At 45.2% G+C, this 24,804-nt stretch overlaps 1 protein-coding gene across 1 annotated transcript in view; it reads left to right on the top strand.

The window, feature by feature from the left end:
* Nucleotides 1–24,804, top strand: part of SH3D21 (SH3 domain containing 21) — a 217,924-nt gene that overhangs the window by 46,665 nt on the left and 146,455 nt on the right. The window contains exon 4 of the mRNA XM_082246910.1: nucleotides 18,624–18,736. Coding sequence (XP_082103036.1) covers nucleotides 18,624–18,736 — 113 coding nt within the window. The remainder of the gene's footprint in view (nucleotides 1–18,623; nucleotides 18,737–24,804) is intronic.

Raw genomic sequence — 24,804 nt, 5'->3', positions numbered from 1 at the left:
TGTGAAGCTGTGATTGGCACACAGCTATCAAATGGCACATGGTACCTTGCACCCTGTATCATGTGATTAGCTGTAGACAATCACAGCCATTCATGACAGTTAAAACTATTATTTTTAACAGTGATCATCACTGTTATAAGCAATATCATTTTACTACATGTTACAGTTTAGATATTGGGTATTGGGTATGTTACCAATAGAGACTACTACCCTCTGTATACCCCATACTCATTTACATAAGGGATGGCAAAAGGGATGGGATTGTTAAAGGGGGCTTTCAGATTCCCGATAAGCCCCCGGCCCACAGATCCCACAACCACCGCCCAGGGTTGTTGGGAAGAGGCCCTTGTCCCCATTGACATGGGGACAAAAAGCTTTGGGGTGGGGGGTGCAGAGCCCGCCCTGCCCTGAAGCACCCCCCCCAATGTTGAGGGCGTGTGGCCTGGTGTGGTCCAGGAGGCAGGAAGCGCTCGTCCCCTCCCGTTTCCTGACCTGCATGCTCAGATAAGAATCTGGTATGGATTTTGGAGGGAATCCCAGGCTGTTTTTTTTTTTTCTTTGGCGTGGGGGTTCTAGTCAAAATTCATACCAGACCGAAGGGTCTGGTATGGTCTTGTGGGGGGGGGGGGTCCCACTCTGCTTTTTTTTTCTTTTTGGCGTGGGGATCACTTTCAAGATCCATACCAGACCCAGGCTCAAAGGATCTGGTATTGAACTTGGGGGGGACCCCATGCCGTTTTTTTTTTCCATTTTGGCTTGGAGTTCCCCTACAAGATCCTCAGAGCACAAGTTGGATCATTATAATCCGACTTGGATGCGACTTCCATTCAAATCAATGCAAGAAAGGAGAGAGCGGCGCCAGCTTAGTATAGTACAAGTTTATTTAACACTGTTAAAATTGGTGACTCACTGTCCGAGGTTGGGTGAGACCGGTACACAAAGACTGTTAGGGTCATCCATCTTCCTCTTCCAGGATAGTGGTCATAGGAGAAGGTGGTGAGGTTCCAGAGGTATAGCCGAGCCGCTGTGGGGCTGCTAGTTGTCACTGGCCGCGGCGGAGCATGCACAACAGGGCTTCGGCTGCCGACTTCTGATCCCTGATGACATCACTTCCTGGCAGGAGAAAAATAGGGGTTGCACGCGTTCAGAGTATCCGTGCTCCTTCGTCAGGCGATGGGAGTCTCACCCAAATCAAAGGCACGGCCATGGGGGCCAATTTTGCCCCCAGTTACGCCAACTTAACTATGGGCTACTGGGAGCAGCAATACATTTGGCACAACAATCCCTTTGCTTCTCATCTCATCTTCTTCGGTCGATATATCGACGATATAGTTATCATCTGGGATGGCCCTGCCTCCCTCATACCACCATTTCTCGAACACTGCAATAACAACCAGATGGGGCTTTCCTTCACATCAGTCTCAGATGCCGAAAAACTTACTTTCTTGGACCTCGAGTTATACCATCATGATAATACAATCAGTGCTCAGAATTACGTCAAACCCACCGCTGGAAATTCATACCTGCACTACAATAGCTGTCACCACTCCAGATGGATTCAGAATATACCAAAGAGCCAATATTGCCGCCTTAAACACAATTGCACTCAGTCCCAAACATATCTCCACCATGGAACACTACTCAAACAGAAATTTCTTGAAAAGGGCTATCCTGAAGAACTCATAACAAAAGCCTCTGACCACTACCTGCATGAAGATCTAAAGAAAAGTAGAGCGGAGTATACAAGGAAAATAAACAATCATCCCACCTCCGCACGATTCACTACCCAGTTTCACAGTAAATTCAAGTACATGGAACGCATTTTCCATAAACATTGGGCAATCCTAAAGGAAGACACTTACCTACGTGCAGACCTCAGCGAGCGCCCCCGTTTTTCATACAGGCGCGCAAAAAACCTCAAAACTCTAATAGCACCAAGCCAGGTCCGCTCCATTAGACCAAAAACTAACTCATCACTCACCTCCTTTCTCCAAATCAAGGGAATGTACAAATGTTGTAAGACCAGGTGCTTAACATGCAAACATGTGAGACACGGTCTAAAGGAATTCACAAACAATGGAAAAACCCATCACCTCACTGACTTCTACACTTGTTCGACGGAATATGTCATCTATTGCCTCGTGTGCCCCTGCAACCTACTTTATGTAGGCCGTACTATACGGACCTTACGCAAACGCTTTGGAGAGCATCGGAACCTTGTTGAAACAGGTTCCGATAAACATAGCGTCCCCCGACACTTTACTGAGTATCATCCCAAGAGCTCCGATGGACTCAAAGTGTGGGTATTGGAAGCCATCCCTGCACACTTTCCCCCTGCTGAACGGTTCAAGCGACTGTGTACCAGAGAAAACTACTGGATTTATACCCTGGACACTCTAGCGCCAGGAGGCCTAAACGAGGGATTAGAAATCAATATCACACTCTAAAATATTGCACATATACTTGTGACACCTCATACATTCACACATCATTCCCTATCAGTGACATATATATATATATATTTTTTTTTTCCATCAATATTTTTATATATATATATATATATATATATATATATATTTTTTTTTTTTTATGTATATATATGTATATGTGCATATGTATATATATATATATAAATATATATATATGTGTATATGTGTGTATTCTATTCTCATTTTCATTTTTATTTTTATTTTATTTTTTTCATTTTTATTATTATCTTTATTTTTACTTTTATTTTCATGTTTATTTTTATGTTTATTTTTTTTTATCTTTACATTTATTTCTATTTTTATTTTTTCCCTCCAATACCGTTTTTTCATGTAGATGTATACACACATTACCGATCCATTTTTTCCCCATGGCCATGTCAGTATTGTTTTTATGGGATTTATTCTTATAAGTCCTCTTTTATGTAATACCATCATGTATTTTTATGTATTTTTATGTACTTTTATGGATTTCCTAGAGACATGTATCCCCAATTGTGTTTTTACTGAGATGACTTTCTTAGAGTCTTTTGGCTCCGCCCCCCCACAGACAGATGTCTTTGCAATTAGTCCGGCAACAGGGTTTAAATTCCCTGCCCCACCTGAGACACTCCCATCGCCTGACGAAGGAGCACGGATACTCTGAACGCGTGCAACCCCTATTTTTCTCCTGCCAGGAAGTGATGTCATCAGGAATCATAAGTCGGCAGCCGAAGCCCTGTTGTGCATGCTCCGCCGCGGCCAGTGACAACTAGCAGCCCCACAGCGGCTCGGCTATACCTCTGGAACCTCACCACCTTCTCCTATGACCACTATCCTGGAAGAGGAAGATGGATGACCCTAACAGTCTTTGTGTACCTGTCTCACCCAACCTCGGACAGTGAGTCACCAATTTTAACAGTGTTAAATAAACTTGTACTATACTAAGCTGGCGCCGCTCTCTCCTTTCTTGCATCTCTCAGGGCTTCTCCACGCTTCAGCCGACTGCCGCGGACTATAGCTTCCCTACAGTACCAAACTTTGTCGTCCCCCCACGCAGCCCCATAACCCCCCCCCCCCTCCCATCCACCCACATTCCTTGTACCATCTTGGGATATTAGAAGAGCGCCATGACACCCCCCACTTTCATTCAAATCAATGGGCTATCATAGGTAACCATTGATTTTGACATGTAAAAAAAAAATGCTTGACGCGGCTTAACGCCACATACAGCATACATTTAGCAGCATCAGACATTTTTACAGCTGTAACGCCAGTCCTCAGAATACGCTGGCCCTGTTTTTTTTTTGCAGCTTGAAAACGCCTTTGTCACTAAAAGCTTCAAAACGTCTGTGTGTGCATGAGGCCATTGAATAACATGGAGGGGCATTTCTAAGGTGCAAAAAAAAAAAATACCTGATGCTCCTAAAAGAGGCTGTAAAAATGCCCTGTGTGCATGAGGCCTAACTCTTTTGTGTCTCCCTGGCAGCAGAGTTTGTCCTTTTACCTTTCCTGCTTTTCTTTTCTCCCTCCCTAATCTGTGTTCACGCACAGTCTGTGTCATTTCTGTTGCTTTTGTCCCCCTTCAGCAACAGTAAATCTTAAAGCTTTCATCAAATCGGCTTCTAGTGGCTCTGATTGTAGGCGCAGTGCCTAAAAATGGAGAGCAACTGAGCATGTGCAGAGCAGGGTGAGACAGTGCATTACTAGATTTTAAACAGTATGGATACTTATGTTAAATGTTTTACATAGCTATATCTGCAAAAGGGGCCAGTATGAAGTTATCTAGCAGGACTTCATTTTCTGACTAAAGTTACACTCTAAAGCCATTGATTAATTATATAAATTGTTCTCAACTTTATGAAAGCCATTACAGCTTTATACACAGAAATATAAACCATTTTAAAGGTGAAACTGCTCTCATATTTAAATCTGAACTCCAGCTTTACCATCTGTCTTCCTCAGTTTACAAGTTCCCCTCCTGAACTGAAATTGCTTACTCTAATTTTTGACATACTGTGATCTTTTCAAAGTCTGCATTAGAAACTGCAGCAAGTCACATGAAGCCTACCTCATTTCCTGGCTGGACAGCATCCAGCATCATAAAGCCCTTTTCTCCTCAGCCTTACTGTCCTTGGGATGCCTCTTTATTCTTGCATTTCAATCATTGAGGCACAGCATTACATGTTGGCATAACCCAGTGCAATCTATATGCAAATGCACTTAAAGCTGAGCTCCACCCAAAAGGGGATGCTCTGCTGGTTTGCACCCCCCCCCCATTGCCACATTTCACACTTTTTGGAGGAGACGGGGTAGCGGGTACCTGGTTTTGACAGGTACCCGACCCCACTTCTGTGTCAGATCGCCACAGCAATCTACAAGGACCCTCAGCCCCTCCTCCTTCCCCCTGCAGCCTTCTGAGACACACATAGGTCCCAGAAGACTGTGGACCATTGGCAAAGCGCAAGGCGACTTGCGCATGTACAGAAGGAAACCGGCTGTTGAGCCAGAAGGCTTCACTGCCAGTTTCCCTTACTTAAGATGCCGGCGCTTGCACCCGAAGCGGGTTGAAGAATCCGCTCGGGTGCCGACATTGCGGGATCCCTGGACAGGTAAGTGTCCTTATATTAAAAGTCAGCAACTACAGTATTTGTAGCTGCTGACTTTTAATTTTTTGGGGGAGAGAATGGAGCTTCCTTTTAATCTTCCAACCTGACATTCACCCAAAATCAAGGCGTTTTGATTTTTGTGTAACTCCTCTCAAGAGCCAGTCCACAGCTTCCACCAGGGCCATGGACTTTTGAGAGTAGTACTGAGGCAGGCTGCAACCAGCCAGCCAGCCCACCAGCCATAATCTGCCTGCCTTTCATAGAGAAACACATTGGGTCAAAAGTAAAGTATGTAGTAAAAACAGAAAGGTTTTATTAAGGTGTGATTATCTTTATCTTGTTGATGAAGGGGTAGGCATGAAACAGGGAAGGCAAGATATAAGTAAATAAAATTTCAGCTTTCATTGCCTGATTGTAGCAATGGAATGGGGTAAGTGTTCCATGATAGTGCTTTCAGATCTCTCAGTGGCATTTGACACAGCTGACCCTGAAATCTTAAAAGATAGGCAAAAAGATGTTAAGGGAGTTTTGTGATAATATTGGAACAGTTCTTGCATGATTCAGATCCTTCCTGGCTGGCAGATCAGAGCGGCCCTAGTTTCTCTCTCCCCACATCAGTACCACCAAAATATGACATGATGCAGGGTTCAGTCTTGTCCTTGACTCTATTTGTAGTGTATATGCTGCTGCTGGGCAACATAATCCATAGCCATGGTCTGTCTTATCATTGCTATGCAGCAGTGTTTATCCTTTAACTGGTTTTAAAGACTCATCAGCAGCCATACATTCCTGCCCAACTAAGCTTCAAGAATGGATGAATAATGTCTAGTTAAAATTAAACCCAGAAAAAACTGGAGATCACAAGACAAGAGTAGAAGAGAAATGACAACAGTCACATCCCCTACTATGTGCCTGGAGGACAACAATCTTCATAGCGTAGGTCTTGTCTACAAAAGATTAATTTCTTACTCACTTCAATGTTTGATTGTAAAATTTCCTAAAATCAGTCTACTAAACATAGGTCCCAACTATATAGAAGACCTGCAGCAGCCATCACACTCTTTTTTGGTCATTTTTAATTTCCAATATTTTTTATTAAAGTTTTGCAAAAAGTAAACAAAGTGTACAACAGTGCAATTTACGCCCATAAGGCTTAAACATATATCTCAAGGATAGTATAACAACCCATAATATAAATCAAGGCACAACTGATACAGATATAGCCGGTGTAAAATAAAAGAAAAAATGCAACAGAAACATAGTAATGCTAAGAATGGCAGCCTGAATCGGCCGCCAGGTTGGCCAGGGGCCCGAGCCCCCCCCTCCGGCGCCCCACAAGGGAACACGCTGCGCCCAAGGAGGGAGGAGGCCCCAGACCCCCGGCCCTGGCCCCCCTCCCTAAACTGAGGGGGGGCACCGGCTTTCCGGCAGTGCACTGTAATGAGTAAGAACGAAGAAGCAGGGAGAGAGAAGAGAAGGAGAAAGAAAGAAAGAAAAAAAAGGGGGAACAAAACAAAATAGAAAAAGGTAGAAGTGAGCAAAGAGAAGGGAAGCAAAGGGTGAAAGAAGGGGAAGAGAGAAGGGGGTAAGTGGTCCACTAGGGCCCAAGCAATAGCAATGAAAAAGAGGGAAGGAGAGTTAGTAGCGGTGGGTCAAGAGGGTAGGGGGGCGTCCGCGCCAAGGTCCGTCCACCCCCAGCAGGTCACCCCGCTCACCCCAGCTCCCGTGTGGGCCAATAGCACTTCCCCTTAATGGGGGCCTGCCAAATATCTGAGCCAAGGGTCCCACGTCTTATCAAACTGGCGCATTTTATCGTTAAGCAGCGCCACCATCCGTTCATTTATCATGATCCATGTCAGCTTGGCTTTGAGCAGCTCCAGCAGTATAACCGGCGAGCGCCAGGAGCGGGCTATCGCAATTTTAGCCGCTGTAAATATAAAAGCTATAAGGCGCTTAGCGGGTTTAGACTCCCCCTCGATCCGCCCACCCAATAAGGCTTGTTGGGGGGATTTAACTAAATTGACTTGCGTCAATGAGTAGATCAAATTGTATGTGCGGATCCAGAAGCGTCTTACTTTCGGGCAAGTCCACCAAGTGTGGAATACCGTGCCCGCTTGTCTGCATCCACGAAAACAGTCGGGGGACGCAGTACGAACTGCCGCCGCCAATCTGACCGGGACCATGTACCAGCGAAGGAACACCTTGTAGTTAGCCTCTATCAAAGAGGTGTTGAGGATGGATTTGGAGTTAGATTGTGCTAGGGTATTCCATTCAGCTCGGTCTAAGTCATCATTTAGATCTTCCTCCCAGCGGAGCATGTACGGTAGTTTAGTTTCGTCATCATGCAACATGTTATAGATCGAGGATATGTAACTCTTTTGCTTATCCACCATGCGACATAAAAATTCCATTTGCGTGGAGGTAGTGATGTCGCTCTTGTTTTTTAGGGAGGTAACATAATGAGAAATTTGGGTGTAGCGGTAACATTCACCGCTCGGGAGGGAGTATTTTTCCTCCAGCTGGTCCCTGGTGAGCAATCCACGGTGATCACAGAGATCTGCCAGTCGAAGGAGGCCTTTGTTTGTCCACCACTCGAAAGCCGAGGGGCACAGGCCAGGGGGAAACGAGGGATTGCCCAACAGAGGAGCCAGAGGCGCGTGGGGGGATTTAAAACTGTGTCTTTTCGAAAGTCTATCCCATATGCCCAGGGAGAAGGACAGAGTGGGGCAGAGCACCCCCGGTCTATCCTTGGCCCTCAACCATAGTGCGTGATGTATCGGAAATGACAGGTGGGCCGATTCCAATCGCATCCAAATGGGGTGAGGAGTTTGGGAATGGAAGCGAATTAGGTGAGCAAGTTGAGCCGCGTGATAGTATTTCACCAAATCAGGGACCCCCAGTCCACCCCTAAGCTTCGGGGTGAAGAGAGTACGTCTATTTACCCTGGGCCTCTTGTCCCCCCCATATAAAGCGGAGAAGTGTCCCCTGAAAGTCCCTGAGGTCCGACATGTGCAGCATCACAGGTAGAGTGCGAAACAAATATAGCAGTCTAGGCAAGATGTTCATTTTGACTGTATTCAACCTACCGAACCACGATGGAGGGCTGACCGACCAGCGAGTGAGGTCCTCCCGAAGTTGTTTGTATATAGATGGGTAATTGTGCGTGTATAAAGTGGCAATGGATGATGTAAGATGTATCCCCAGATATGGTAGCGACCGTTCCTGCCATGCGAAGGTGAAATTGGCCTTGATGGCCGACTGTGTTGGCGCATCTAACGTCAGATTCAAAGCCTGGGACTTGGAGGGGTTGACCCGCAGGCCAGAGAGGGATGCAAACTCTGTCAGAATCTTAAGCAAGTTAGGGAGAGATAGTAACGGGCTCGAGACGAACATTAAGATATCATCCGCGAAGATGTTCCACTTGTGTTCCATGCCCCCACACGGTATACACACGGTATACCACGAATATTCGGGTTAAGGCGGATCTTAGAGGCCAACGGCTCCAAGGCCAGAATGAAGAGAAGAGGCGACAAGGGGCAGCCTTGACGCGTGCCCCTGCGTATTGTTAGGAAGTCAGAACCATAGCCCTTAATAGACAGCCTCGCTATAGGGTTATCATACAGCGTTCGAATAAGGGTAAGAAAGTGGTGCCCAAAGCCAAAATGTTCCAGAGTCCGCATTAGATATTCCCATGATAGGGAATCGAATGCCTTGTGTAAATCTAACGATAACAGCATGCCTTTCCTATCCCCCATACCATCCCAGTTAGATTGAAGGGCCGAGATAATGTTGAGTGCGCGCCTGGTTTGGTCCGGGGCCTGCCTACCGGGAACAAAACCCGATTGATCCGGGTGAATGTAGTCTGCCAGGAAGGAATTCAACCTGGTCGCCAGTACCTTAGCCATTACTTTGAGGTCTACATTAATGAGTGATATCGGTCTATAGTTAAGGCAGTCTCCGTGATCCTTGCCCGGTTTAGGAATGACATGAATGAACGCATTGTTTTCATATCTGGGGATAGCCTCACCCCTCCTAACAGAGTTAAAATAGGAACAAAGATGAGGGGCTAGGGTTTCACTAAATTTCCTGTAATAGTGCCCGGAGAACCCATCGGGGCCAGGCGCTTTATTAGGGTGGATGGTTTTAATAGCGGCCAGTACCTCTAAGTCCGAAAATTCCCTGTCCATGAGGTCCGCATGGGGGGAGGATAGCCGAGGCAGAGGGATATCTCGAAAAAAATCGTCAAAAAGGGGCTGACGGAGGGGCGGCTGCTGTGAGTAGAGTTTGGAGTAAAAGTGGTAAAACTCGTTTACCACTAATTGAGGGTTCTGTGTCCGAAGACCAGACCGGAGTCTCAGTTTAGGAAGTGCCGAGGAATAAGGCCTTGGAGTTAACTTACGGGCCAGCAGCGTGTGGGGTTTGTCTCCCAAAGTGTAGTAACGGTTACCCGTCCAGCGGAGAGACCTCTCCGCCTTAGTGGTCAGGCTGAAATTGAGGGCCACTCGGGCCGCATCAATTCTGTGTCTAATATCTATCTCTGGAGCCCTCTTCTGTTCTCTCAAGAGGTCACGTAAGACCCCTTCCTGTTGTAATATTTCCCCATCCCGTTCTCGCTTTTTCCGAGCGGCTATTTGGATTAGTTTACCCCTGATCGTCGCTTTGTGCGCCGCCCAGACTATCGCGGGGGAGGTGTCCGCGACAGGGTTTTCCGCAAAGAATTGGCGCAAACAGTCCGACACTTCCTGGGAAACTGAAGGGTCGTTGAGCAGGGAGGCGTTGAGCCTCCAGGAGGACAGTTTAGGCTTAGTCCACAGGTCAGAGACCGTCATCACCACTGGAGAGTGGTCCGACCACGGGGTAGGGATTATCTGTGCTTTTAGTACGAAGGGAAGGATTGCCGACATGGCAAAAAGGTGATCGATACGGGCATAAGTTTTATGGGCGTGGGAGTAGTGTGTAAAGTCGCGCATCGTCGGGTGTTCGTTTCTCCACACATCCACCAATCCTGCAGAGTGCAGCAGACGGGCCAGCCGGACGCCCTGCCGTGGAGCGTGTTTTAGGGACGCATGTAAAGAGTTAGATTTGTCCATGACTTGGTCCAAGGGGACATTGCTGTCGCCCCCGAACACCACATGACCCGATGCATGAGGCATAATCACATTTAGCATTTCAGTGAAGAAGGGTATTTGGCCTATGTTAGGGGCATAATAAGAGACAAAAGTCACTTCATGTTCGTTGATTGTACCGTGAACCATAATGTAGCGCCCCTCCTTATCTCTAATTACCGTCTTAGGTGTAAATGGTACTTTCTTAGCTATGGAAATCGCCACCCCCCGCTTCTTGTCAGTGCTATTGGACATGTAACAGGTGGGATATTTGGCGCTAAGGTGTTTAGGTGCGGATGTGCGGGTGAAGTGGGTCTCTTGTAAGAGGACAACATCAATACCCTGCTTGTGGTAGTGACTGAAGGCTTTTGTCTGCTTTACAGGAGCGTTAAGGCCCTGGACATTGTGTGTGAGGATTTTAAAGTTACTCGTGGACGGACGTGTCATCGTGGCTCGGTAGGTTGTACTCGCCTGATATTCTGGAGAGTCGTTTCCCCGGGTATACTTGGCTCTAGAGATGCTCTGGCAACGAGGCAGGTGGGGGCTGGACCAGGACGCCGACACACCGCTAGTAGAAAGGGGGAGAGAAGAGAAAAGTCAGAGAGCAAGAGGAGAAAAAAAACATGAGAAGGGAAGAAAAAACGATCCCCTTCCCTCCCCCCCCACCACCCGCTGGGGGTGAGGAGGGGAGAGAAGCGGATCCGCTCTTAAAAAACATGTAATACACAGTTTATGCTGGTTGTGGGGTCCAGCTCCCCGTAGGATAGTGCGAGGTTGCCCACCATCCGAGGACAGGGGCAAGGACGCAGTAAGTGGCATGCGGGACCAACCCACAAATGGCTTCAATCCAGGCTGAAAAAAGAAATGAGAAGATACGACATTTGTCGGCAGCAACAACAAAAAGTAAAAGAAAGCAGTTTCAAAAACAAGTTGGAACCTTCTCCCCAGGGCCTGAATCAGGCCCAACACAGAGTTCAGTGGACCCCAGATGGTCCTTCCCCTCCGGCCAGCCACCAAACAAAAGGGATGTGACCCCCGGAGGAAGAAAGGAGCAGGCGGAAGTCCGGCACCCCGTTACGGGGAGGCTACACACAAAAGTGAACAATAAAAAAAAAAAAAAAATTAAAGGATAGAAAAAAAAACGTCTCTTCTTGTTATCCCAAAAAGGCTAGAGCAATGGACGGGGGTAGACGGTGTCTATCCCCCCAAGACAAACAAACAAGAGCAACTAACAATCGCAAAAAACTATCAGCAGGTGGATAAGAGCTGGAGCTCAAAGACGAGGTCAACCGCCAGAGACCACAACGGTGGCCAGGAGCGACCGAGCTTCCCCCCCCACCCCCATTTACCGTCCCATTACCGTCCATGTCCGTTTGTTCAGACGAAATCCACAAAGGTTGGGACTCAGAGGTCTACGGCAAAAAGTGGGCCCCAGTTGATCAGGTCGGCCCACCAATCTCAGATCACTGGGTGGATTAGGGTAGGGGCCCTCCAAAACAGGAGAAAATCAAAAGGAAAAAAAAAAGGGCTTAAGCGCAACGCCCATAAAGCAGACAAAGTGTAGTTCATGGCGGGGGGTAAGATTTGGTGGCCCCCCTCCTGGAAGGCTGTGTCCACAAGGGCGACAATGGCCTAGGTGCTTCCCCCTGGGATCCTGGAGGGGACCTGGCTGGTGGGGGGTCTCTGGATATGATGCCTAGGCCCAGCAGAACATCTTCTCCTTCATGGAATGTCGTAAAAGAATGGGATTTGCCCTTAAAAGTAAAAGATAATTTGAATGGGTAGGACCAACGGTATTTGATCTGTCTGTTGATCAGGTGTGTCAGTAAAGGTTTGAACGAACGTCTCTTCTGAATGGTGATCTGGGAGATATCCGCAAACAGCTGGATGGGGTGATCAAACAGAGTGATATCATTGCGAAAGCGGGCTGCCGCCATAACCTTCTCCTTGATCCGGTAGAAGTGAGGCTTTACTATGATATCCCTTGGCAAACCATCGGAGCGTGGGGCTGTTAACGCTCGGTGAAAGCGGTCCAGTTCCAAATGATGCGGAGAGATGTCCGGGATAAGAGAGGACATGAGCGTGTGGACAGCCGGTTCTAGGTCAGTCACTGTCTCGGGGAGCCCCCTTATGCGGAAGTTGTATCTGCGGGAACGATTTTCCAGATCTTCAATCCTGGAATTAGCAGTGTCAAGCTGGTCTTGTAAAGAAACAATTAGCTTGTGATTTTGGTTGACCCTATGTACAGTGCCATCCATCTTGGATTCTATGGTGTCCAGGCGCCCCCCTATCTCCTGGAGGTCCCCCCTGAGGCCCGCTGTAATGGTGGCACATGCTTTAGTCAGCTCTTGTTGCAGGAGAGCTGAGAAACGGGCGATGAGGACCGAGTCCCCAGAGTATGTAGCTTGGGGGGGAGGGGGGGGGGGCCGTGGAGCTGCTCTGGCTCAATGCAAGTTCGGCAATGTCTGCCATGTGTCTGTCCAGGGAAGAGGCCGGTGAGGAGGCCCCCTCCATGTCCCCATCGAATGAGGCCTGATAAGGGGAGAGATGGTGGGACGCAGCCAGCGGGGATTGGGAGCTGGTTCCCTGCGACTGTGAGGAGAATGGGTCTCTCACCTCCTCCATGTGCGCCTGTGGCTGTGCCAGCGAGGGGTGTCCCACTCCAGGGGACGGTGATGTGGCTGCCTCCAGGAGCGGTGAGGCTAGATGGGGTGAAGCCAATGGAGGGCCGCCTCGTGCTGCTGAGCCGCGGGTCGCGGCCATCTTGGCTGGCTGTGAAGATGGACAGGGAGACCGGCCCGGTTTGCCGGCCGCTGCTGCCGGCGTATGGTGCTTCTTCTTTACTGTTCCTGTGGCCCTCCTGTTCATCCTCCTCTCCCCCACGGGTTGGTGTCACTGCCGAACGGCTGCCGATGCTAGAAAGGCCGAATATATGCTCTGAAGCCGGTGGGTCGTGCGGAGCGCCGTCAGTACATGACTCTTCCCTTTTTGGTCATTTTTAAAGCCTAGCTCCAGAAAATCTAGAAATCCTCCATTGCAGTGGGGCTGCGTCTGCACTTCAAAGTTTTAAGGCTAACTCCGCTTTCGTGGAAAAAAAAATTGCAAATAAAAAAAAAATTATATATATATATATATATATATATATATATATATATATATACAGTGCCTTGCGAAAGTATTTGGCCCCCTTGAACTTTGCGACCTTTTGCCACATTTCAGGCTTCAAACATAAAGATATAAAACTGTAATTTTTTGTGAAGAATCTACAACAAGTGGGACACAATCATGAAGTGGAACGAAATTTATTGGATATTTCAAACTTTGTTAACAAATAAAAAACTGAATTGGGCGTGCAAAATTATTAAGCCCCTTTACTTTCAGTGCAGCAAACTCTCTCCAGAAGTTCAGTGAGGATCTCTGAATGATCCAATGTTGACCTAAATGACTAATGATGATAAATAGAATCCACCTGTGTTTAATCAAGTCTCCGTATAAATGCACCTGCACTGTGATAGTCTCAGAGGTCCGTTTAAAGCGCAGAGAGCATCATGAAGAACAAGGAACACACCAGGCAGGTCCGAGATACTGTTGTGGAGAAGTTTAAAGCCGGATTTGGATACAAAAAGATTTCCCAAGCTTTAAACATCCCAAGGAGCACTGTGCAAGCAATAATATTAAAATGGAAGGAGTATCAGACCACTGCAAATCTACGAAGACCTGGCCGTCCCTCTAAACTTTCAGCTCATACAAGGAGAAGACTGATCAGAGTTGCAGCCAAGAGGCCCATGATCACTCTGGATGAACTGCACAGATCTACAGCTGAGGTGGGAGACTCTGTCCATAAGACAACAATCAGTCGTATACTGCACAAATCTGGCCTTTATGGAAGAGTGGCAAGAAGAAAGCCATTTCTTAAAGATATCCATAAAAAGTGTTGTTTACATTTTGCCACAAGCCACCTGGAAGACACACCAAACATGTGAAAGAAGTTGCTCTGGTCAGATGAAACCAAAATTGAACTTTTTGGCAACAATGAAAAACGTTATGTTTGGCGTAAAAGCAACACAGCTCATCACCCTGAACACACCATCCCCACTGTCAAACATGGGGGTGGTAGCATCATGGTTTGGGCCTGCTTTTCTTCAGCAGGGACAGGGAGGATGATTAAAATTGATGGGAAGATGGATGGAGCCAAATACAGGACCATTCTGGAAGAAAACCTGATGGAGTCTGCAAAAGACCTGAGACTGGGAGGGAGATTTGTCTTCCAACAAGACAATGATCCAAAACATAAAGCAAAATCTACAATGGAATGGTTCACAAATAAACATATCCAGGTGTTAGAATGGCCAAGTCAAAGTCCAGACCTGAATCAAATCGAGAATCTGTGGAAAGAACTGAAAACTGCTGTTCACAAACGTTCTCCATCCAACCTCACTGAGCTCGAGCTGTTTTGCAAGGAGGAATGGGCAAAAATTTCAGTCTCTCGATGTGCAAACACTGATAGAGACATACCCCAAGCGACTTACAGCTGTAATCGCAGCAAAAGGTGGCGCTACAAAGTATTAACTTAAGGGGGCTGAATAATTTTGCAAGCTCAATTTTTCAGTTTTTTATTTGTTAAAAAAGTTTGAAATATCCAATAAATTTCGTTCCACTTCATGATTGTGTCCCACTTGTTGTTGATCCTTCACAAAAAATTACAGTTTTATATCTTTATGTTTGAAGCCTGAAATGTGGCGAAAGGTCAAAAAGTTCAAGGGGGCCGAATACTTTCGCAAGGCACTGTGTGTGTATATATATATATATATATATAAATATATATATATATATATATATATATATATATATATATATATATATTATATCTGAATATATATTATATATATTATATATTATTATTTTTTTATATGCAATTTTTTTTTACATGAAAGCGGAGTTAGCCTTAAAACTTTGCAGTGCAGACGCAGCCCCACTGCAAAGGATACTGTATACAATTGTGACTCAAGTCATATTGTAATTGAATGTTATTAAAAATGACCTTTCCTTTTCAATCTGCAGCTGTTGTAATTTTCTGTAAAATGCAATATGGCTACCTGGAGGTATCCAGAAAAGTGGTATCCAGGTACCACACCTGCTTGTTGTGTGATTGGCTTACTGATTTTCCCAGAAGTCTGCACTAAGATACAAGTCAGACATCAGGCATCCTCTGCAACAAAAATGTAATTTTTAGTGAGATACTCCCAATAGGAACATGTCTAAAGGGATGCAGACCCTGTAATTGTCCTTATTAAAGCCTTGCCGGTGCAGCAGCTGACTGATAATTATGAAACCACTCCCATTAGATTCTTCTACCACATGGACATAGAAAAACACACAGGGATTTCTTTAGAATTAAAAAAAAGTTAGGAATTTGCAACAAAGTTTGTTAAAAGCCTTGTAATGTACTGTACATAGATCACCCAGAGGGGAATGTTTTTTCTCAACAAAAGTGGAGTTACTATTTAACTGCTCGCCCCGCTAACCCATGATCCAGTGCTGAGTTATGGTCCCTGCATCAGTTTTGATGACAGCCACCACCAGAGCATAGCAGAGATTAGGCTGTGGGGACTTGTCTAACAGCACATAAGAGCTTGAAGGGATGGAGGATCAGGTAAGTAAAAGAGCTTTACCAAGTCTACACCCTAGACATAAACAAGCAGTTCATTCTTGCAGTGCAGGCACATGCCCACTACAAGGGAGGATTTTTAGGTTTCAAGAGTTCATCTTTGGGGCTCATTCACACGGGACAGAAAAAAGTTTGCGCTTAGATGTGCATACAGTAGCGTATAGTTTTGTACGCATCTAAATACAATTAATCGACACACATAGCTGCGTCTACAAGCAAAAATGTGCACCAAAATTTAGCTGAACACTAAAAAAAAAATATTAGGCTACTCAGATTTTAGCTATGTACGAGCATAAATGCATGTTAACGCATGCCACCTACATGCATAAGCCATGGGAAGAACTGTATGTGTCTAAACACTTGTATGCATCTAAGCCTGAGTATTTTACAGAAGATCTTCTGCTAGCTCTGTCAGCAAGAACCTGCATTATGTGCAGAAAATTTGCATATGGCTGTGAAAAAAAATCGAATTTCTTCATTAATTTAGGCTAATACAAATTCTGCTACATATTTTTGGTAAATAAATTCCAATAAGCGTATTTTGATTGCGCAAAAGTTATAGCATCTACAAACTATGGAATATTTTTTTATTTATTTTTTTTTACTAGTAATTGCGGCAATCAGCGGCCCATTGCAGGACTGCGATATTGCGGCGGACAGTAGGGACACTAACTGACATTTTTGACACTTTTTGGGGACCAGTGACACTAATACAGTGATAAGTCCTAAAAATATGCAATGTCACTGTACTAATGACACTGGCTGGAAAGGGGTTAATAGGGGGGGATGGGGCACTTTAAAAATTTTTTCTTTTCTTTTTTATTTTACTTTTTATTTTTACACTGTAATGTAAACATCCCTTGTAATAGAAATAAGTAGGACAGGTCCTCTTTAATGTGGGATCTGGGGTCAAAAAGACACTTAAAAGCAATAATAAAAAAAGTCTTGTTTTTTATAAAAAAAACAAATGTGGCCCTTTAGGGTCGTTGGGCGGAAGTGACGTTTGACATGGCTCCGGTCCTCCAAAGGCATAGAGTGGAGTTGGGGCCATCTTGCTCTCACTCAACTTCCTGCCCATCAGGAGAGCAGATCGGATAGTTTTTCCCCGCTACTGACGGCTCCGGTAAGTTAGGAAAATGACCAGGAAGTTAGGGCAGCAGATAGCTGCCATAACACCGGTATTTTCCTACACGGTGGGCGATCTGCTTTAGCAAAAAAGTGGTCTCAGCGGCATGTTGCCTCCTTCACCCTTACCTGCCCTTTTCCATGTCCTGAGAGGCTGAGACTTGACCCTCTTCACCCCCGCACTTAGCGTTCTCTGAGCCTGCAGAATCATCCTTCCCATGCACACTATGAGAACCCTGCATATCCATCACCACAACAACTCCAGACAGTAAAGCCGCCCACCTCACTCTTGTCCTCACCCAGCAGGAGAGGCCTATTTGAAAACAGTATCCTTCCACCCAGCCTCCCGCGGCTGAAGCAATTTGACTATCCCTGTCCACAAGCCATATATGGGAGGAGGGGTTTAGCAAGAAATCGCCTGAAAAGTTTTGCACCCTGTTATGTCAGCACTTTGAGTGCTGCTGGAGTGTGAAGCTTTCCAGTCACAGTCCGGTTTGAATAATGTGTCTGGTTTTCAGGCAGAATGAAACACATGATTCAAAACCAGGGCTGTCTGGGTGAATCCTGGACAGGTGGCAATACTACAGCGGCAGGAGTTCCTGGATTACAAATTTGGCTGAATAGTATTACTGATTCTTTGGCACAGCATTTCTCAGCCACGATTCTGTGGAATCTTAGGGTTCCTTTAGCAATGAAACGTTTCTGACTCTCAGATACGGAACCACTGGCACCAATGATTTTTTTAAACTACGGTATCTGTTATGGGGGATTCTACCTATTGTGCACAAATGTAAGAAGCATTCTTGCTACTCACCATCATGCTAATGTACCACAAGCTGTAGATACACTGCCCGACCAAAAAAAAGTCGCCACCAAAAAAAAAAGGTCACACACTCTAATATTTGGATGGACCGCCTTTAGCTTTGATTACGGCATGCATTCACTGTGGCATTGTTTCGATAAGCTTCTGCAATGTCACAAGATTTATTTCCGTCCAGTTTTACATTCAATTTTTAACAAATTATGGGAAGGTCGGACCACTGCGCAAAGCCTTCTCCAGCACATCCCAAAGATTCTCAATGGGGTTAAGTTCTGGACTCTGTGGTGGCCAATCCATGTGTGAAAATGATGTCTCATGCTCCCTGAATCACTCTTGCACAATTTTAGCCCGATGAATCCTGGCAATGTCATCTTGGAATATGCTCATGCCATCAGGGAAGAAAAAATCTATTGATGGAATAACCTGGTCATTTAGTATATTCAGGTAGTCAGCTGACCTCATTCTTTAGGCACATGCAGTAACTATCCAATAGCATAATTACTGCATGCTTAGTTTAGTTTGTTGCCTAGTTAATTCCAGGTGGCAACTTTTGTTTTGGCCGGGCAGTGTATAATATTTGTTAGCAGGGGCTCCCTAAAACCATAAAGTTCTTCGAAGGGTTCCCTCATACAGTATGTTAAAATACAGTATGTTAAAGAGAAAAAGCTGCTTTAAAAGGTGAATACTGTATATTCCCATATACAGTATTTTAGTTGTGTTTTTTACTGTTTGCTTGAAGTTCATCTTTGATATGTTACTTCACAGCAACTGCACATTAAATGAGGTCCTTTTAATTTAGTATCTGTTAACTTGAAATTTATATTTTTACAGTTTCTGTTCAAAAGAAGAAGCAGCGATGGTGCCGAGCAGAATATTCGTACAGTCCAGGGAAGCCAGATGAACTGGAGCTTGTAGCAGGAGAAGTGATAGAAGTCCTAGAGGAGGTGAGGCCATTTAAATGCTAAAAAATTTGCCCTTTAGCTTTTGTTAACTATTCTTTTAGCAGATCATCTTTATATTTACTGCTAAAGCCTTTTTTTGGGACTTTTGTTCAAAAAAGAAGAATAATGATACATGTCAGTTGTCAGTAGTAGACAGATTAACACTGACATTTTTAAGTGATTGTACATTTTTCTGAAGTATTTAACTAAGGAGTTTATATTTGTTAAGGGAATGCATTGTATTAGGGACAAAAAAACAACTTCCTATTAGAGTTGGGCGAACAATTCGGCCCAAGCATGAGTCAGGCCGAACATTCGCTGTTAGCCTATTCGACAAACACCCGAATTATCAGGGCGTTCGACCTTTTGTTCCGCCCGCTGAACGACCAAAATGCACTGCGCCGCTGCACAATGCAGTGGAAGCCCTGATTGGCTAAAGCGATGAAAGCTTTGCCTAATCAGGGCACATAGCACTGTCAGAGCCCTGATTGGACACTGTGATGATGACCCTGTCCAATCATGGCTTTATGTTCTTAGTCCCACCCCACACTAACAAAAATATTGCAGTGTGATATTGGCATAGAGCAGGGGAGGGCTGGCAGCCTTAGGTCTGGGGGGCAAGTCTAGTCAAGTGGCCCATTGAACCATCGAATTAGCTTACCATCCATGGCCACCTGGTTTTGGACTTGCAGCTGTATACAGTGTCTGGCCCCTACATTAATCCAGCCCTGAGTGAGGCCTTTTTACCAGTTTTTACCACTTTTCAGAGTGGCCCGGGGGGCAATTGCCACCCTGCCCCCCTTGCCAGTCCTCCCCTGGCATAGAGAGAGAAAGAACAGGGCCCTGTTCAGTGCTACTAGCGAGTTAGTGTGCTATAGTGATTCTATTGTCAGTGTAGAATATCAGTTTAGTGTGAATCCAGTGATAGTGCAGTGTGAGTGTAGTTTGACCTTTCATTTTTACTTTAGTGTCACTTTAGGGTGAATCTAGTGATAGTGCAGTGTGTGTAGTTTGACTATTTGTTTTTATTTTAGTGTCAGTTTATTTTGTCAGGGCAGGTTTCCTGCAGTATATTTCAATGCATTACTGCACATTTAATGCAGTAAATTTCAGTGCGTTACTGCACGTTTAACGCAGTATATTTCAGTGCGTTACTGCACGTTCACGTCAGTATACTTTAGTGCGCTAGTGCACAGTTAATGCAGTACATCTCAGTGTATTACTGCACATTTAACAAAATATATTTCAGTGCATTACTGCATGCTTAATGCAGTATTTTTCAGTGTGATAGTGCACGTTTAATGCAGTATATTTCAGTGGGTTACTATACGTTCAACTCTGTATATTTCAGTGCGTTACTGCACGTTTAATGCAGTATATTTCAGCACATCAGTGCATGTTTAACGTAGCATGTTTCAGTGCGTTAGTGCATTTTTAACAAAGTATATTTCAGTGCGTTACTGCACATTTAACGCTGTATATTTCAGTGCATTACTGCACGTTTAACTCCGTGTATTTTAGTGCGTAGGTGTACGTATAATGCAGTTAATTCATTTTTTACTTTAGTGTTATTTTATTTTGTATGGGCAGGTTTCCTGCAGTATATTTCAGTGCTTTACTGCACGTTTATTGCAGTAAATTTTAGTGCGCTACTGCACGTTTAACGCTGTATATTTCAGTGTGTTACTGCATGTTTAACACAGTATATTTCAGTGCATTACTGCACGTGTAACGCTGTATATTTCAGTGCAGTATTTTTCAGTATGTTAGTGCACATTTACCATAGTATATTGCAGTGCGTTAGTGCAGTTTTACTGCAGTATATTGTAGTGTGTCAGTGTAGTGTGTCTGTGTTGTGAGTACCTAAGTTAAAGTGCAACAAACACCACTTTGCATTGATTAAAGTGTATCCACGTCCAACTAGGAGAGGCCTAGTTCCCATGGCACTGTGAGGGGGTTAGCAGCATATGTGTCCATGGACAAAGGGGGATGTGGTCCATCCTCAGGCAGGGCATAATTTCCTCTGTTTAGTGATGTTGCCTGTTCTATCCAGCCACAGCATGCAGAGGAGGTGGTGGACTGGCCTACTAAACCATCCTCATCCTCCGTCACCCAAGCAGAGACTAGTGTGCAGTCAACTGCAGCTGCCAGAGTGGCTTATTCTGCCTCCTTGTCCACAGCTACTCTGATTATAGCCCCAGCATCAGGCATGAGTCAGCTGAATTATTTGAACACAGCGTCAGCCACTTGCTCCTTGTCCATGCACAGCCATCAGTTGATTCAGATCTTAGAAAGTAGGAACATGAGCCTACAGAGAGGGGAAAACCCTGGTAAACAACAAATTGGCAGTCATGCTCCCCCCAGCCACAGCGTATTGCCAAGTTGTCTCCAGTGATAATGAGGATGGAGAGGATGATGATGATGAGGTCACTAAAGCCACTTGGGTACCGGATAAAGCAGAGGAGGAAAGTGAGGGTGAGGCACAACCCCAAAGAGGCAGCCATCATGGAAGAGTAGAGAGCAGCCACCCTATTCCACCAGATTGTGGAGCTGTTATCTCCCGGGCCCACTTCCCACAGCCCAGCTGTTTGGGCCTTTTTAGCACATTTGCAGCCAATCACACTGCTGCAATTTGAAAACTTTGCCTCAAGCACATCAAGCATCAGACATTTGGGTACCACATGCTTGACAAGGAATTTAAACTCCCACCACTCTGCCCGTTAGCAAGAGCACTTGAAACACACACAAAAGGGATGCAATTCTGCTCCTTCTCACTCCTCACCTCCACAAACCTCCTGTCCGCCCTTAGACAGGGAATGTTGAAACATGCCTGGCACATTTCCTCAATTTGGTAGTGCAGCGTTTCTTAAATAGGTACCCAGGGTTCGAAGATTTGCTAAAGCAGGCAGGAGGGTGTAGCCATTGCAGGCGGTCATACACAACCAAAGCAACGGGAGGCAGAGGAGGACTTTCTTTCCTCTCAATGCCTGCTTTATGCAGACACTATTTTTGCCATGCCACAGAACACAGAAGAGGAGAGGGAGGAGGAGGAATAGGAGGATTCTGGCAGTTTTGGAGGTATTGAAGCAGAGCAAGACATACATCAACCCTTAACAGATGGTTTTCCATACCCAGAACCCTTGGGAGTAGTAGGTGGCTGGCAGGAGGCAGTTCCAGATACTGTAATCCTCAGTGACCCCGAGCAGTCTGCTTCTCATGCCTCCGCGGACTTGAGGTGCATGGGCTCCCTCATTCTTCAAAGCCTGGAAAAGGGCCTGAGAATACGTGGCATCAAGGAGAAGGATCACTATTGGTTGGCAACCCTCTTTCACCACCGTTACAAGGGGAAAGTCTTGGAATTCATCTCGCCCCACAGAAGGAGCAGAAGATAAAATCTCTTGAGGACCCCTAAAGAGGAGTTTATGTAATGCCTTTCCCGACTCTGGTGGTTACAGTCTGGTGAAAAATTTAGTTTTGAGGTTTCTGTTGGTCAAGAGAGGAGTTGGTGGGGAGGGAGGCCGTCTCAGTGATGCTTTTCAAAATTTTTTTAGTCCCCGGCGCCCAGGGCTGTCAGCTTTCACATCCCATCGGCAGCGTCTGCATCATATTGTGGGAGATTATCTAGGGGCAAAAGCAGACATGTAGAGTAGATCCCTTGGGTTACTGAGTCATGAGAATAGACCACTGGCCAGAACTTGACCAGTATGCATTTAACCACTTAAGCCCCGGAGGATTTGGCTGCTCAAAGACCAGGGCCTATTTTGCGATTCAGCACTGCGTGAATATAACAGACGATTGCGCGGTCGTGCGAAGCTGTACCAAAATGAAATTAAAGTCCTTTTTTTCCCACAAACAGAGCTTTCTTTTGGTGGTATTTGATCACCTGTGCGATTTTTATTTTTAATAAACAAATAAACAGCTATAAACAAAAAAAGAGCAACAATTTTGAAAAAATAACAGTATTTTTCAAATTTTTTTATATGAAATTCCCCCCAAAAAATGTAAAAATCAAAATTTTTTAACATTTTAGGCCAATTTGTTTTCTGCTACATATTTTTGGTAGAAAAAAATCGCAATAAGTGGATTTTGATTGGTTTGCGCAAAAGTTATTGCGTTTACTAACTACGGGAAAGATTTATGTCATTTTTATTGTTTTTTTTTAACGAGTAATGGCGGCGATCTGCCATTTTTTTTGCGGGACTGCAACATTGCGGCAGACAGATCGGACCCCTAACTGACATTTTTGACACTTTTGTGGGTACCAGTGACATTACTACAGTAATCAGTGCTATAAATATGCACTGTTACTGTAAAAATGACACTGGCAGGGAAGGGGTTAACTTTATTAGTGATCAAGGGGTTAAGTGTGTCCCTAGGGGCCTGATTCATGAGTGAGATCGCAAGTGAAATCGGAGCCGCCGGTCACTCGCGCGGGGATGTCAGAGAATGAGCGGGGGCTGGAGCGCGCCTCTGGCGGGGCGCGCTCGCCCCATAGAGGCTCATGGGCGAGTGACGTACCCCTACGTCACTTTGCCCAGGAGGGGCTGACCGCCGCAGTATATGTACTTGCGGCGGTCGGCAAGTGGTTAAACTGCTGGGCTGCCCTCATCCAGCATGCTTTCCGAATAGGCATTCTGCGCTGCAAGAGGTTTTGTGACAGATAAGAGAGCTGACATTCATAAAATGAATCAGTCCTGGATTAGCAGCAGCTTTCAAGGCCCTAATGCCGATTTCTGATGCTGATTAAAAGCTTTATGAATCTGGAATCTCTGAAAGACTGTCTAAGCTGTCTAGCTTTGTGGGTGTTGATTTCATCTGGAAGAAATTTTTTGGTGCAGGTTTCATGGGCACAATTACCACCCAAGGACCAATTTTTCTGCACCTATTTGACAGACGCATATCATTAAAATTTTTGACAGCAAGGCCAATTCTTACTTTTATCAAGAGTACTTCTCTAGGGTTATGATGTAAAGGTACCACCGACACCCAAAGACAAATTTTTTCGCACCTGTTTCCAGTGGCATACCTAGAGCATTTGGCAACCCCCCCCCCCCCCCAAAACTTTAAAATGTAAAAACACCAACAAAAATCTGTAATGGTTTCAAAAATATTTATTGCACAAATTTCACAGCCCCCCATCACAGTTCCCCTTGTAGTCTCCCCCCCCAGTCTGTCTAATCACAGTGCCCCTTTTTACACGCTCTGACTCCCCTGCACAGTCCTACCTTCTGCATAAACAGATAGTTAATACTATTCGCAATGTGTTTAAGTTTGAGTAAGAGATTGGAGACATGCTACAGGAGATGGTCAGAGACTGCAGACATGATACATGAGATGGTCAGAGGCTGAGGACATGACACAAGAGATGGTCAGAGACTGCAGACATGATACAAGAGATGATCAGAGACTGCAGAAATGATACAAGAGATGATCAGAGACTGCAGTCATGATACAAGAGACTTTCAGAGACTGCAGACATGATACAAGAGATGGTCAGAGATTGCAGACATGATACAAGAGATGAGGAACTATTAATTTACAAAATAAGGTCTGCAGGATTAGACCACAAGGTTTGCTCTTGGATAGAAAACTGGTTAAAGGGGCGTGTCTAAAGGGTGGTAATAAATAACGCGTACTCAGACTGGTCTGGAGTGATAAGTGGGGTCCCCCAAGGCTCAGTCCTGGGACCAATTTTTTTCAATTTATTCATAAATAGCATAAATAGAGGACGGGATCACTAGCTCAATCTCAGTTTTTGCAGATGACACAAAATTAAGTAGGGCAATAAATTCACATCATGATGCAGAAATCTTACAGAATGACCTGAACAAAATAACAGAGTGGGCAACTATGTGGCAAATGAGGTTTAATGTGGAGAAGTGTAAGGTATTGCACTTGTGGACTAAAAACATAAACGCAAATACACATTAGGGGGGAACCTCTGGGGGAATCAAGAATGGAGAAAGATCTGGGAGTCTTAGTAGATGATAGACTAAGCAATAGCATGCAATGTCAACCTGCAGCTGCCAAAGCCGGCAGAATATTAGCATGCACAAGGAAGGGCAAATATT

Source organism: Pelophylax lessonae, assembly GCF_965119305.1.
Source record: "Pelophylax lessonae genome assembly, chromosome: 2".
Lineage (NCBI taxonomy): Eukaryota > Metazoa > Chordata > Amphibia > Anura > Ranidae > Pelophylax > Pelophylax lessonae.
The sequence above is the reverse complement of the archived record's forward strand: the minus strand, read 5'-3'. Positions and strand labels throughout refer to the sequence as shown.